General features: G+C 35.6%; 1 protein-coding gene across 1 annotated transcript in view; it reads left to right on the top strand.

Annotated features, from left to right (window-relative positions):
• The window catches only part of LOC106463091 (chondroitin sulfate proteoglycan 4-like), a 29,109-nt gene extending 13,432 nt beyond the window's left edge, over window positions 1–15,677 (top strand). Inside the window, exons 3-4 of the mRNA XM_022390506.1 lie at window positions 898–5,335; window positions 6,349–15,677. Coding sequence (XP_022246214.1) covers window positions 898–5,335; window positions 6,349–8,912 — 7,002 coding nt within the window. The 3' untranslated portion in view covers window positions 8,913–15,677. The remainder of the gene's footprint in view (window positions 1–897; window positions 5,336–6,348) is intronic.
• The last annotated feature ends 880 nt before the right edge of the window (window positions 15,678–16,557 follow it).

Genomic DNA, 16,557 nt, shown 5'->3' with positions numbered 1-16,557 from the left:
GCTTCTTTTTTATTACATAATAACTCAAAAACCAATAAAATAGTGTCAACCAGTTTCACTGAGGTGACATAGTTTAAAACGGAGTATCCACTTTTATATTTATTATTAACTAGTAGTTATTTAAAAAAATCATAATTCTAGTGTGAACGATGTTATCATTACCCCTTAAAGTTAGCTTTCTTACAGAAATTTGGTACAGGGTGAAACAGGAATTACTAGCCAATAATAGATAAATAATAAATATTACAATTGGAACCTCATTGTATTTAGAACTCGGTTATAAATACGATCTTCCTATTGAAACATAACATTAAAAAACAAGTAAATAAAAACTTTTACAAAAATTAAGTTTGTTTGTTTTTGAATTTCGCGCAAAGCTACACGAGGGCTATCTGCGCAAGCCGTCCCTAATTTAGCAGTGTAAGACTAGAGGGAAAGCAGCTAGTCATCACCACCCACCGCCAACTCTTGGGCTACTCTTTGACCAACGAATAGTGGGATTGACCGTCACATTATAACGCCCCCACGGCTGAAAGGGCGAGCATGTTTGGTGGGACGGAGATTCAAACCCGCGACCCTCAGATTGGGGGTCGAGTGCCCTAACCACCTGGCCATGCCGGACCCAAAAATTAAGTAAATGTAGGGATAACTAATATCAATCTTTCAAAAACAATGCAAACAAAGTAGTAGGGATGGCATTTGTATCATCTTTACATAATAACACAGGCAAGAATTAACATATAGCAATTAACAATGAACAATCCGAGCCATCCATACATAGGCAGTGCTGCCGCCTACCTGGTATCGATCACGCAGTCTTACTTCAGAAACTGAGAATGCGCATGTGTGTGATTAATCATAATGTAGTATATTTGGTAATTAGTAATAACATTGCAGGTTCGCATCAACCTTGGATCTGGAGAAGAAGTTTTGACGTCAGTTCCTGGTCTGAAGCTGAATGACCTCTTGTGGCATGAAATAGAAATACAAAGAATCTCTGCGGAGCTAACTTTAAGAGTTGACGGTATCCACACCACTTATCTTGACATAAGTGGACGTTTTTTTGAACTGAATATTAAGTCTGGAATTTTTGTTGGTGGTATTAATGGTTTCGACAAGTTGTTTTTAGGTAATTTTCAAAATTTTCGTGGGTGTTTAGATGAATTTTTCTTCAATGACAACGATATTTTAAGACTCGCTGCCAACTCTGAAAACAAACAAAGTGTTTATGGTATCACGTGGGACTGTAGCGAAGAATTCGAGGCGACTTCACATCAACCTATTAGTTTTATCCAAGAGGAATCCTTTGTTGCTCTTCCTGCTGTGAGTGCCAGGAACGGTGGTTCCATATCTTTTGACGTGAAAACCCAGTCTCGTCTAGCTGTACTGTTTTATAACTCTGGAAACCCTTCGAAAACAGATTTTTTGGCGATCGAGATTATTTCTGGTAAGGTTACCTTATCTGTTAATGAGGGTAATGGTGTGGTTATGCTAACTTCGGATAAAATGGTTAATAACGGATTGTGGCACCACGTTGATGCACAGTTTAGCCCAACTTATGTCGAACTCACTGTGGACGGAGAAAGTAAGAATATTAGGCCTGGTCTTGGAAAAAATAGGTTCTTTGATTTGACTGGCTATCTCTACGTGGGAGGAATAGAACCAAATAAAAAGTTTCGGGCTTTACAGCATGGTCTGCAGTCTGTCTTGTCGGGAGGAACCCACAGCTCTCTGGCTGGGTGTTTGAAGAATATTAAGACCAATAATCAGGTCAAGGGTCACAGGGAGATAGAAATCAGCCATAGGATTCGTCCTGACTGTGTTTGGCAATATCCTTGTCTCCAGAACCCTTGCATTCAGGAAGCAGAATGTTTCCAAGAAGGTTTGAATAGCTTCCGCTGTATGTGTGATAAACCTGTATGTGTGCGCAGTAACTTTACTTCTGGTTACAAGCTCTTCACCAAATCTTCACTTCCCATTGACCTAGAAATACTATCCCTAAATCCACTGGAAGTAGCAGAAGGAGGAAACGATTTGTTAACATCAGAACATATCAAGGTTGTGTTAGATTACCAGAAATATGGAGTAAGAGAATCTGGTGTTTTATTTCACATCGTGGAGCCACCAGAGCATGGCAGTCTAGAAATAGAAATTTGGAGAAAAATAGCAGATAACATTTTCACTCTTCTAGATCTTTATACCGATAAAGTGCGATACACCCACGATGGATCAGAAAACCATAGCGACAAGTTTGTTATTGAGCTGGAGTTTCAGGCTCAAAATTACCGTTTACCCCCATTTTTAGAAGAACGTCATAGATTTGTGTTTCACATTAAAATATCTCCAGTTAACGATCCTCCTAAATTAAAAGTTTCTTCTGGTAATGTGCTTCGACTTGCCAAGTACACTAAGATGCCACTCACTTCAGACATATTAAACATTGAAGACCCGGATAATGAACCCAGTTCTTTAGTTTACTCAGTATTAAATATCGAAACCGAAGAGGAAGGGTATCTTGAAAACATCAAGGATCCAAGAAATCTTGTTACCTCTTTTACTCAAGAAGATATCATCAATAAACAAATTTACTACGTGCATAAAGGCCCGCCTACATCGCGAATTGCTCTTCGAGTGTCTGATGGAATTGAAACGGGGCAAACATTTGTACTTAGAGTAGAGACGTTTGATTTAACGTTGTCACTCGTCAACAACACGGGAATAATACTGCCTTTGAATTCATACACTATTATCACCCCGAACAACTTAACCTTCGTTACCAACTCCCCGGATCAAGACCTGGAGATTCGGTATGACATCACACGCTTGCCTCAGCACGGGAGCATACAGAAGCGACGAAACAAGGGTCGTTGGAGAACAATCAATCACTTTACCCAGAAGCAGATCAATAAAGGTAAAGTTAGATACATACACACGTTAGGAAAGCCTTCTCGGGACGAATTTAAATTTTCTATTTCATGCTTGGACATAAAAATACCAACAATTTATGATTTTCACGTGCAGTTTATTGCGGTGTCTTTGACTGAGGTGAACAATAAGGAACTAGTATTAGATAAAATAACTCACGGTGTTCTTACCTCTGATAATCTCTATTATCAAACCTCACCTGTTCCAACAAATGAGAATGAAATTCATTACACTATTCTCTCCATCCCATTATATGGGCATCTTTATCTCTCCACAGATAATACACAAATCGTGAATTTACAGATCGGCTCCGAATTCACCCAAGAAGATATTGAGAAAAAGTTAATAAAATATGCGTTGCTTAGGAACTCCTACTCAATGATTAATGATAGTTTTCAGTTCCAAGTATCCTGCGTTGGAATTGTAAGCAAAATGGAAATATTCTCCATTAAACATCTCCCAGTTGATACTGGGGCTGTGATAAATGTTGGAAAACTACAAGTAATTGAAGGAGAACACGTTGAAATAAGCAAACGATTCTTACTTATGACAATTCCGAATGAAGAAGTGATAATCTACAACGTGACGACACAACCTCAGCATGGAATTTTAAGACTAATGAACACTGCTCTTACCGCTGTTGAGAGAGATTATCCAACCTCCTTTACAAACGACGACATAGAAGATAAACGATTATTTTATATTCACGATGATTCTGAGCACAACAAAGACAAGATACATTTCATTGCCTTCCCAGAAGCTTCTGACAGCGATTTTGTATACTATGGAACCCTTCACATTGAAGTAAAGATGAAGAACGATAACCCGCCTGTTCGTACGATCGATAAAATATTTTACGTGAAAATAAATGGCGAGAGAAAGTTAACTTCCCAATATTTGAAATATGAAGATTTAGACATTGATTCTAAACCCACTGATATTCAATACACTCGTAAAGGTATTCCAAATGGAGCTCTTTTCCACGTTGATTCACCCGATACTGAGATTTTTCAGTTTACCCAGGAAGATCTAAACAATGAGAAAATAATATTCCGACATAATGGAGCTCACTATGGAAAAGCTGTCCTCTGGATTACTGACGGCCAGTTTTACGCTACAGGAAACGTGAAAATACGAGCGTCAGATCCGTTTATCAATGTTACAACAAACACGGGGTTAATAGTACGAAGAGGAGATATCGAACTCATAACGTCGAAAAATCTTAGCATAGAAACTAATGTTGGTTCTAACCTTGATGATGTCATGTTTAAAATCATTTCTCGTCCAAAGCATGGAGAAATATTGATTAAAGGAAGTGTCGCAAACCAATTTAAGCACAAAGATTTAGATCTTCAATATCTGGAGTATGAAAATGACAATAGCCAGAGTTACTCCGATTTCTTTCAGTTCCTGGCGTTTGTAGAAGACGTTAGTGTAGAAGGAACTTTCAACATCCAAGTGTTTCCAGAAAGCTACTGGGAGCCACCCCGTGTACTAAGCAACAGAACGATCCACGTAGATGAGGGTAAAGCTGTAGTAATAGATCCAGCTTCACTCAACATTGCCCACATTAATATCAACCCAACCAACATTACATATATCATTACGGTGGACCCTGAAATGGGTTTTATCAGGATTACTAATAAAAGCTCTGACGAGGGAACTACTACAAATAGGACATCTGCCAAAAGGTTTACCCAGGCTATGATTAATGAAGGGCACATCGAATATGTACAGACAAAAAGTAATGTGTCTTTTGATCATTTCACGTTTGATGTCACCAACGGAATAACCACCATTTCAGGTCTTCAGTTTACTATCAGTATCTTATCCAACATAATTCTTCTTAAAACAGGAAACATAACAGTTGCAGAAGGCGAAGCTGCTCCTCTGAACTCTGAAGTTGTTAATGTAGCAAATCCTTATTATAACGACTGGCTGTCCGAGTACTTGGTGATAGAAGAACCTCAACATGGTCATCTTACAAACATTAACGTCCCAGGAAGTAAACTAATGAAGTTTACCTCTTTCCAGTTGAAGAATGGGTTGATACAATATGTTCATGATGGAACAGAGGTTATGAGAGATTGGTTTACTGTGGTAGCTAAGGCTAAGTCCTTGAACAAAGAAAGTGCCCCTAGTACTATTCACGTTATGGTAACGCCGATTAATGATGAAACTCCTCATTTAATCAACAATACAGGTCTGGAGGTTTGGGAGGGTTCCTTAGCAACCATCACTAACCATCACCTCGCAGCTGGGGATGACGATTCTGAACCTGAAGATATAATTTTTGAGATTTTCACTCCAAGCAATGGTTACGTTTCTTATAAAAATGATACCAGGTCACCTATTCGAAGTTTCACTCAAGATGATATTAATAGAGAGTTAGTCGTCTTTGTCCACACAGGTAAGTGTATGTTTTATTTTGTGTTATTTACCATTTAACGTGTACCTGTAATCTAACATTTAAAAAATTTCCTAATCTGCTGTGATACAATATCATGAACTGGCATCTTCGAGAAGTTTTTTCTTCCTTTTATACTTTAAAGTACAAACTAAATTATGTCTTGTAAACTATAAAGAATATTAATTACAATTTCGTTATTTTAATGTAAAATTAATTTTTGGTTAAATAAAGTACACAGAATCTTGACTAAGTAATTTCAGCACAAAATTATATTTTACTTTATAATCAGAATTTTATTCTGTGGTAATGTTTGATAATTATTTAACTGCTACATTGGTTTTAGAGATGTGTGCAGTGCAGATGTAACTTGTAGACTGAAATAATAATAAGATAATATTTATATAGAATATTAAAATAAACTTCTGTTATAGTTATCAAAAAAGTTTCTGTATTTCTAGATATAAACATAGTTCTGAAATAAATCAAGGAGCCAAAATATAAAAACATGTGTAGATTAAAGAGCAAATGGAAAAAAGACCATAATTTATTAAGAATTATTTGTAAGATTTAAAATAATTACGTTTAAGAGTGTGCTTCAACACTTCTCACTCATTAGTTTCTAACATAGACAAACACATTTACCAGATAAGAAATTTAATATATTTTTCTTAGGGAAGTATTCTATCTTTTAAGGTCAGAAAGTGTTTAATTAATTTTAATTACACTTTATACAATTCATTCTAATAACCTAGTTGCTTTTTTTTTTCAACATATTGCCAAGTTCATAGCAGTAAGGAGTTATCATATAACCTGCAGTAAGGAGTTATCATTTAACTTTATATTTATAAGATACGCTAATAATTTTCATTGTGATTAACAAATCTTGTTGAATTCTGTGCATCTGTACAATAATATAACATCTGAATTTGAAGATGGTTTGTAATGTATTTTTATTTACACCTCAAAAAAAAAAAAAGTATCGCGCATCTTAATATTTAGTTGTTGAATCTTAGGTGAAGCCACTGGTGGATTCCGGATTCAGGTGAGTGACGGAGTGAACAAAGGCTCTCCACACGTGTTCACAGTTACAGCAAGAGAGCTGAAGCTAGTGTTACAAGTTAACGAAAAACTGAGCGTACTTCCTGGTACTCAGCAATCTATTACACGAGCTCATCTACTCGTGACAACCAATGACAAAGATTCCAATAGAAAAATTCTTTATTACGTGCGAAAAGAACCAGAAAATGGGAGAATTCTATTGGGAAACCCTAATGGTGCTTTATCTCCCGTGACTCGATTTACACAGAGTCAAATAGACAAGAATATGATTTTGTATGACCAAGCTAAACCTATGATAGGATTTACTACAAATGATACAGTTGTTTTCGACATTGATACCGAATATGCAGAAGTTCTTAAGAATGTCGTTTTTACCATTGAAATATCAGTAGACAACCTTGGTATTGGAAATCTGGAAGGAAAAATTCAACTGAACCCAGTGGATGTTATTGAAGGAGGCCAGTGTTCGATTGGACCAGAACATATTGATCTTTCGCAGATTTTGACTTTATGGCAAAGTAAAAAAAAAGAACACTTAGTGGGTAAACTAGAAATCACGGTAGAATATCTCCCATCCCATGGATGGTTATCACTAAATGGCAGAAACATTACGAAAACCACTAATGTATGGTTTAATAAGACTGATATCAGGGACAGACTGCTGAAGTACCACCATGACAATTCTGACACGTTTTCTGATGAGTTCATATTGGGATTTTACTTAGTGGGTGAAGAGAACTTTCCAAATATTTTACTCTATAACGAAACACTTCATGTGAATGTATCTTATGTAAACGATCAGCCGTTTGAGTTAATCACGAAGACTCCGAAGCTTAACGTCGTTCGAGGCCAAAAGATGATCATCACATCTGAGATTCTTTTCACTAAAGATTCTGATGGAGTCCCTGAAGATATCATCTATGAAATAATTAGTAATGCTACCAATGGTTTCCTGTCAAAAAGGGACTACGAAAATCACATAATACAAAATTTCACTCAGGATGATATTGACAAGAATTTGGTGTACTTTGTCCATGATGGAAGTAAGAGACCAGGAACATTCCATTTCAAAGTCAGCGATGGTAAATATAAACCTGTCTATAAAGCCTTCAATATCCATGTAGTCCCTCTGTCTCTGACATTAGTTAACAAAACAACCTTAGAACTCCTCCAAGGACATACAACAGTGTCAATTGGACCTCAAAACCTGGGAGCTGCTACTAATGGTGATCCTAATGCTGTATTATACCACGTGACCAAAGCACCCAAGTATGGTAGGATCTTTATTAGAGAAAATATTGTAACACAGTTTAAACAAAGTGACATCATTAAAGGTTTAGTTATTTACATGCAATTAGATATGACAGTTTCAAGGGACCAGTTTGTAGTAGAAGTGATTTATGGAGATAACATCCTACCACACCACATCACCAATGTAACAGTGGTGCCCTTGGTTAAGCAAGGTCCTTTTAATGTTTACTCAGACGACTATGCATTGTTAACCTTAGACGTGTTAGATGCTTCGAAACTGGCAGAACAGACAGACAGCAATCCAATATACTCTGTCACAAAGCAACCTAAATACGGATATTTACAAAAACTCACAGTATCGAGAGTTAAGCGACAAACAGAAGTCGTGGAAACGTTCACCCACGAGGATATCACCCAAAAAGGAATAATTTATAAGAGTAAGGACATTGCCATTCAAGGTTCAGTTTCTGATGAAGTTGAATATATGTTATCAGCTCCAGGAGTACAGCCAGCCCATGGAAAATTTGTCGTGACTTTACAGCCAAAAGACCAGTCGTCGACAGTGCATCCAACTAGCGGTGTATCCTTGTCGGGCATGGTTGAATTAACTCAACGTCCTGCTTTGGACAAGAAAGAAAGAGAAGAAAATGTGCACACGCCTCAGATTAGTGATGATCACGTGCTAATAATCGGTTTAGTGGTGGGGATGTTGTTGTTGGCAATTATCATACTGTTGATACTCAAGTGCTACATCACAAAACGAAGGTCTAAAGGGGTAGAAAGGGGTCATTCAGTTATCAAACAACCTGGTTCACACGTTACACAGACAGGCTTGAATGATGATCATCTTCCATCTAATGGAAGTGCATCTATGTCTGATGAGCTTCCTCCTCCTCCAGTCCCCCCTACGTCTCCGTCCAGTCCAGGAAGCAGGTGTAGTAGCGTCACCCCTAAACGTGGAGCTATGGCTGGTAGGTCTAAAAACTTGGATTTAGACCCACCATTACCACCCCCACCTCCACCTCCTTACGACCTTGACGGAAGTGAATGGACAGAGGTGAGTTCCACTGTGCCTACATGTAAGGTCACACCTCTTGGTCATCCTGACAGACCAGATGTGAACGAGACAGCTTTGAACGCATCTTATAGTGTAGTTGATCCTTCAGAACTTAGTGAAAGCGAAGACTGGAGTCAATATGATGATAACGATATACGCTACGGGGCTTCGAATAACCCTGTGTTAAGAAAAAACCAGTATTGGGTGTAATAATGACACTTTGATTTTTTACCAAGTCAGAGAAAACCGGGAAGAGAGTTTACTGGTGTTTAGAAGAATTAATCTGTCTCTCTTTCTTTATTTTTCAGTAGCGTCAGAAAATCAACCGAAATTTTTCAATTGTAACGTTGGCCCTTTTTTAACACACACAAAATGGGGTTTCAAGCAGAACCAGTTTACCTCTTTTAACACACACAATGGGGTTTTAAGCAGAACCAGTTTACCCAAAAGATAGAGTAGGCAGTTGTTTATGTGTCAACGATGTCAAGGGCCCATAGTTTTATGCTTTTTTTGTTTTTAATAAACATGTATAATATGTCTGATCACAGTGTCAAGGGGCCTGCTGGGACAATTTTTTCTTCAATTTAAATTGTATATACTAGGTCACGTTTGTTTTATCTCTGTTTAAACTAACCGAAGTTAGTTTTTATAACTTTTTTTAGATATTTTTAAGTCGGTACTGTCCGTAGTATTTTGAAATGATTACATTTGACAAAATACTGTTTTTGTGGGTAAAACTTCATGCAAAAGTTGAATAATTAAGGACTTGTGGAGAAAGGGCGGTCCAGAACTGAAGCTGCGTATGGACCCATTTTGGTCTTAGTCCAGCCCTGAATTTAATGGTGTACAGATCTACTTTGCCATAGGTTATTACCCAGTCCACATTATATTTGGAAATCCATTTATTTTTATTTTAAAGCCAAAAGTAAAAGTGGTAAGATGAATAAAGATTGTGCTTTAGTATAAATACTCCATTCATTAATATTAAAACAGTCGTGTTTTACGTCATGTTATTCATAACTTCGTTACACTAGTTAAAATCGCTTTTCGTAGTCTAAGAGCTCACTCATTTTCAGTATGTGTCTGAGCGCAATCTTTGTGTGTGTGTGCATGTTTTCATAGCAAAGCCACATCCGGCTATCTGCTTTGTCCACTGAGGGGAATAGAAACCCTGATTTTTAGCGTTGTAAATCCTTAGACTTACCGCTGTCCCACCAGGGGACCAAAAGTTTTGAGAGCTGATTCCTAAGTAAAAATGTGTGCAGAATTTTAAATCTGGCAGTGTTATGAAATCTAGGGGTAACGAAAGTGCTCAAATTGAGCCGTTTCTGCTGTAACGTACAAAATACTTAATACCCCTATATACAACAGCTATATGAGCTTAAGTTTTATGATAGGAACTTAAGTTGGTGCCATACCAGAGCACATGAATGGCGTGTTGTTCCAAAAGTAAGGTGTGTATATGTTAGTGAGCTCGCTCAGAGCACTTGAATGGCGTGTTATTCCAAAGGTAAGGCCATGTATATGTTAATGAGCTCGCTCAGAGCACATGAATGGCGTGTTATTCCAAAGGTAAGGCATGTATATGTTAATGAGCTCGCTCAGAGCACATGAATGACGTGTTATTCCAAAGGTAAGGCATGTATATGTTAATGAGCTCGCTCAGAGCACATGAATGGCGTGTTATTCCAAAGGTAAGGCATGTATATGTTAATGAGCTCGCTTAGAGCACATGAATGACGTGTTATTCCAAAGGAAAGGCATGTATATGTTGATAAGCTCGCTTGAATATTTACGAATAATCATTAAATGCTGGTTTCGTGAAAAATAAAAACAAAATAGAAATTTGTAGTTTCAAAATCCAATTAATTTTGAAAGGTGTTAACAAATGGGCTTCTGTTTAACTGAACGCACGTCACGTGACAACAAAACTGAAGATTTAATTGTTTGTTTCAGAGCTTTCTTTCGAAATAAAGGAATACTATCTTGGATGATATCAAACTTTTAATTATAACGTATTTGATAATGCTAGTTTCATTAAAATACATTGCTAGTAAAGTGGTTTAATTAAATTTTGAATGTAATTCAGTAACACTTTATATGACATGCGGACAAAGGAATTTAAAGAGTGTACCGGAATTCAAAAGGTTAATCCTGCTGTTTATAGTCGTTCATATTAAATGGGAAAAAGGGATTCTATAAACTTTAAACTTAGTCGTACACGTCAGAATAAGTAGTTGATATAATACTATCGAACAACAGGAAAACCAAAATAGCTGCCAAAAGTACATGAGGACCACATAGCTATGTTTTGGGACACAAATAATTTATACCTCGATTTAAAAACTTGAGAAGCAAGACAAAATTGGGTAATAACCAAGACTGATATGTGCATTATGCCCAAGCCCCAAAACACCTTTTCCGGAAGTATCATAGTGGGGAAAAGTAACAATATATCCTAATTAGGGTCATTCCAGTGTAAGAAACTTTGTATTTAAATAATCTCCATTAAGTTGCCAACACAGTAATGCATTTTGTGCTTTGATTATATAGTTTATATATTGTTTTTAAATTAATATTTATAAATATGCAAATGAACTTGTTAACACATACATGCCTGTATAATAACATGCTATTCATACTCTCTGATGTCTAGCAATTCAAGTTTATTTCTTAAAAATTAAGAAAGATATGCCTCAAATAACTGTTGAATGTTCCTCAAAGATTCATAAGACGACCACACTCACATTCTGCACACATTTTTACCTAAGAATCAACTATCAGAACTTTTGTACATTAATAGATGTGATTGAGTTCTTGGATTATTCAGTTCTCTTGATTAATCACATTGCGTCATAACTGACGGATTTACACTAATGATAATCATTAGCGGAGAACTGACATATACGGTAGCTACACTTGATTAATACGAAAATAGAATAATATTGTTTTTTAACTTTTCGATTTGTCTATTAACATTCTGAACTGCATATTCAAGTTATCCAAACTAGACTTGTATTTCAAATTTGAACTCTGTGTTTAAACTGTTGGAATTTTCGGTTGACTTGGAAACTCTCTTGGTGACTCAGCATACAATTTGAAAGCTTATAGCACTGAACTTCGGGGTTCAATGCGTGTTTTATTGTTTTAAAATACTTAGCACTATTCACTATTGAGAATATAATTTTAACTATCAATGGTCATATTACTGATGTAGCACTAGTGAAACGTTTAAACTACGAAAGACATTGACAAAACCAAAGAACTGTAAACATGATCCGGGAACATAATTTTAGTTTTGGACAAGTAATCGTAACCTAACTTCAAAATATGTTAAGAGATGAATTACCTTTAGAAAAGTTGAATCCCAAACCTAAACTTGTAATAAGTCGAATATTCGTTAAAGTTGTGGCTGGACCCTGTAAGCTTAACCTTCATAGAAACATTTCCAAAATTTGATAAATCAATTTGATTCAGCGTAAAGTATTTTCAAAAACAATCGTCTCGTTTATGGTTAGATTATGTTTTATTTATTACAACACTGTAGAGTTAATTTTTAGCCTCGACAGAGTCTGACAGACTCTTTCTACTTGTCGGGTCTGATTGTCTTTATCATAGTCATTTTGATGAATCCAAGTTCACCTAGTGTGCATCAGTTTTTCTGAATGCGATTTACCAACTTTTTGATATTACGTGTTTGTCGGTATCATGAACGAAGTGTTTTCGTAGTTACATTAAAAGGTTGTGATGGTATGTATCAAATGCTGAAAAAACTCGTTAAGCGAGTAAGCTGACATATGAAATGATTTATAGTTTACTGATTGCACATCTACCAGACTTATATGGATTTTGAAGTAATAACTATTTTTGAAATAATCCAGACCTAGTTACGTGTAATTCAAGTATTTCTTCTTCATTTCTAAAACACTACACATACCCTAGAACCTTCGTCTCATCTGTTAAATCCTGTTACTGTAATAATATTCTCGTATCCTAGACTATTTTATAGCAGCATTGCAAAAAAGAAGTGAAATCACGTAACTTCTTACGATAAGGTTGTGGCGTCGGATATCATTCGTTGTCATGGTTAGTAAGCCTATAATATATACATTACCTATAGACCTAGGATCAAATCTCGCCCCCTACCAACACACGGAGGTCTTGGCGGGACTTACCTCAAGATGGCAGCAGATTAGCAGCCGAAATGTAGAATATAACCTAATTAGTACTTAGAAATAAAAAAGCAACTAATTTATAATTAAACTTAGGTGATCTTATAGGCTACTAACTATTAGAAGGATTAAAATGACAACTCCTGTATGTACCTCAGTTTTTAATTTTTTTTTGTGGATTACACCTTTTATTATAACTATACGGTTTGTACGTTCTGGTTTAGTTTAATGCACAACATCGATGCTACTAATCGCTAGGTTCATGAACAAGACTGATTTAAAGGAACATTAAAAAGGTGGTCAAAACACGTTAAGCTGAAAAAGAATTTCAGTAAATATAATTTATCACTACATTTTTATTCTTTATAAAACATATATCACCCGTAAGTTTATTATGGCTGAAATTTTATCGTTATTTGCATAGAATAAATCCCGTGAAAGCGTCATCACTCTGTAGTTTTTCGTTTCTACCAAACTTAACAAATTCATAAAATAAGTTTGAAAAAGTTCGTATAGAATAAACTGCTCGAACACTCATTTAAACAACTTGCGGATAACTATCTTGATTTTTTTATGATAGAAATTTATATTTATGGATTTTTATAAATTTTATTTGAAGAGCATACTTTTATGGCAATTTTCATGAAAGAACGTATTGTGTCGACCATTTTTTTTTTCATAGAATATTTACAAAACACAGGAAGTTTTCGTTTACAGACAGTAAGAAAGAGATGTGTAAATTGTTTAATCAACAATGTGCTGACTTTTTGTCTTCTCAAGATTTATATTTGTTTTTGATAACGACTTTTTCTTAACAAATCTGTGTACTTAGCCCAGTCGTGTTCAATAACCTTTATGTACACTTGTGCCAAATGGCTATTTCAATGGTCCTTTTGATCTGGAATTCATAATAACTGCCTGACTGTAGTTATTTCAGATTGTCATTTATCGTGCCAAATAAGTCCTCTAGCGAATGTTACTCTGACTACCACCCAGACTTGGGTTTATCAATGTGTCTTGAGTAGTTAGAGCACGCCTTTGATGCTTTAACTACATTTAAAATTCTTATAAAACGCGCTTATTTAGGAATGCTTAATAGGAAACGTATAAAAGTTTGTTTTATCTCATGTTAAGTGTGAAGGACACTATGGACAATGTAAACACTAAAAAGTGTTTATCTGGAAGTGTTATTTTTAAAGCGTTTTATAAATGTTTTGTTACTGATAAATTTTGCTCAAAATGTTATTACCCAAACCAGACTACGTTATGTTACAACTTAATTGACAACAAAAACCAGACTACGTTGTGTTACAACTTAATTGACAACAAAAACCAGACTACGTTATGTTACAACTTAATTGACAACCAAAACCAGACAACGTTATGTTACAACTTAATTGACGACCAAAACCAGACTACATATGTTACAACTTAAGTAACACATTGTATACTTAGCTCACTTCACTTGTCTCCTCAGACTGTTGGTCTGCCGAGCACGAGTCTTTTTTAAAACAATATGAATGGACAACTAAGTCACAACTTAGATGGGTGTGACGTAGTTGTTCAAGTCTTAATTAAGACCAGTGATTAACACAGTGTCGATGTAAAAGAAAACCTGCTCGAGCCCACAGGTCAACCTAGTGAGTTAATCACGTAATTTGTATAAGTTGGCAGATTATTATGTTAAAATAATGGTGCAGTGTCATATTTGGATCTGTTTTGGAACTATTGTTGTAGAAACTCCACGTGTGCAATATGGTGCAGAAAAGATAAGACAAAAGCTATACTTAACATGCACAGAATAGATACTAAAAAAAGTTGTAATTAAATAACAGCAGAGTTGGTATAATAAGTATCTTATTTTTGTTTAATTAGAGTCACCTTTTCAATCCTGACCCTAATATATAATGAACACTTTGAACTAAGTAGCGGAAGTGAAGATAAATAACATAAGCAGAGCACAGATAAAAAAAGAAACGAAATCAAAATATTTTTTTTTTGCCAGTACTTCAGTATTAGGCTTAAGTCATCCAGGAATGTATGTGAATTATACGAGTCAAGTTCTCGATACAGTTTCATCGATCATATAAACTGCTGTGATTCGCTGCACTTATCGAAACTTTATCACAACTTCACGTTAGACTTTAGGAATGTTGTAAACAAAATAATTGACATTTTCACCTGATGAACTATTAACTTTCGACAGAACAGTTTATTAATACGGTTACTTTAATGTCAAACGTTTGAGCCGCGAAGCAGCGTCTTTGTTTTGAATAACAATAAAAAACCACGCCAATTGAATTAAAGAAAACTGTAACAGCTAGATAAATTACAAGTAATTCATAGTTTAGATTTTTACTAAATTTGATACTGATATAGTTTTCATGTGGGGAAATATTTGGTTGGTAAAGACTGCGATTTTTTATACAAGGAATTGATATGAAACATGTTTTCAGACTTGAGCATTTCGAGTTGATTTAATTGAAGTGATTTTATACATCAACGTAAATGTAAAACTTAGACACTCGATAATTGTTTTCTATTACGATAGATTTTCTAAATTGAAACGATTTACGGACTATTCTTAATTATATTATTTCCGTAATTTTGTATATATCTATTATATGCGTACTACAGTTAGAGTCTAAGCTTAATTTTCATTTACCTTTTCACCGACAAGTTTAAAGTGTATGTTGGTTGTGTTTGTTTGAATGAAATGCCTATTGTTGTTGTCGTGTTTCATAACGAACCACTTCAATTGTATGTTTGTAATGTAAGCAGTAAAGGTAACTACGAAATTTTATCAACTGTCGTTCTCCTCAATTTTTTTAAACATCCCACACAAATACTTTATATAAGAAGATTGTTTAACATTATTCATGCCTCAAAAATAGGTTATTTATGGATAATATATAACAATTTTTTCATACTACACAAATACTACATGTATGGAGGGTGTATAACATTACTCCCACAATAAACAACTTTTCTTTAATAAAAAGGTTTTGAAACTTATGAACAGTTTTATTTCGTCGTGATAGGGGTCTAATGTTTTTTGTTGTTTTTGAGAGGTGTTCAACATTTTTATATTGGAAGAGGTTAACTTTTTCAAATAAATTTCTAATTGGTCATTTCCCCTGAACTTACCAAGAAGGACAAGGAGATCAGATATAACCATATCACTTGAAGTTACCAGGAGGACGAGAGGGTATTCGACATAATCATATTACTTGAAGTTACCAGGGAAGGTGAGAAGGGATCCGATATGACTATATCATATCACTTGAAGTTACCAGGGAGGACAAGAGGGGATCTGATATGACTATATCACCCGAAGTCACCAGGGAAGGTGAGAAAGATCCTATATGACTATATCACATGAAGTTACCAGGGAAGGTGAGAAGGATCCGATATGACTATATCACTCTGAAGTCACCAGGGAAGGTGAGAAGGATCCGATATGACTATATCACCTGAAGTCACCAGGGAAGGTGAGAAGGATCCGATATGACTATATCACCTGAAGTCACCAGGGAAGGTGAGAAGGGATCCGATATGATCATATCACCTGGAGTTACCATGGAAGGCGAGGAGGATCCGATATGATCATATTACCTGAAGTCACCAGGGAGGACGAGTCGGGCAGGTCATTAATTGCTTCATTATCATGATGTACTTACAGT

Source organism: Limulus polyphemus, unplaced genomic scaffold, assembly GCF_000517525.1.
Source record: "Limulus polyphemus unplaced genomic scaffold, Limulus_polyphemus-2.1.2 Scaffold1323, whole genome shotgun sequence".
NCBI lineage: Eukaryota > Metazoa > Arthropoda > Merostomata > Xiphosura > Limulidae > Limulus > Limulus polyphemus.
The sequence above is the reverse complement of the archived record's forward strand: the minus strand, read 5'-3'. Positions and strand labels throughout refer to the sequence as shown.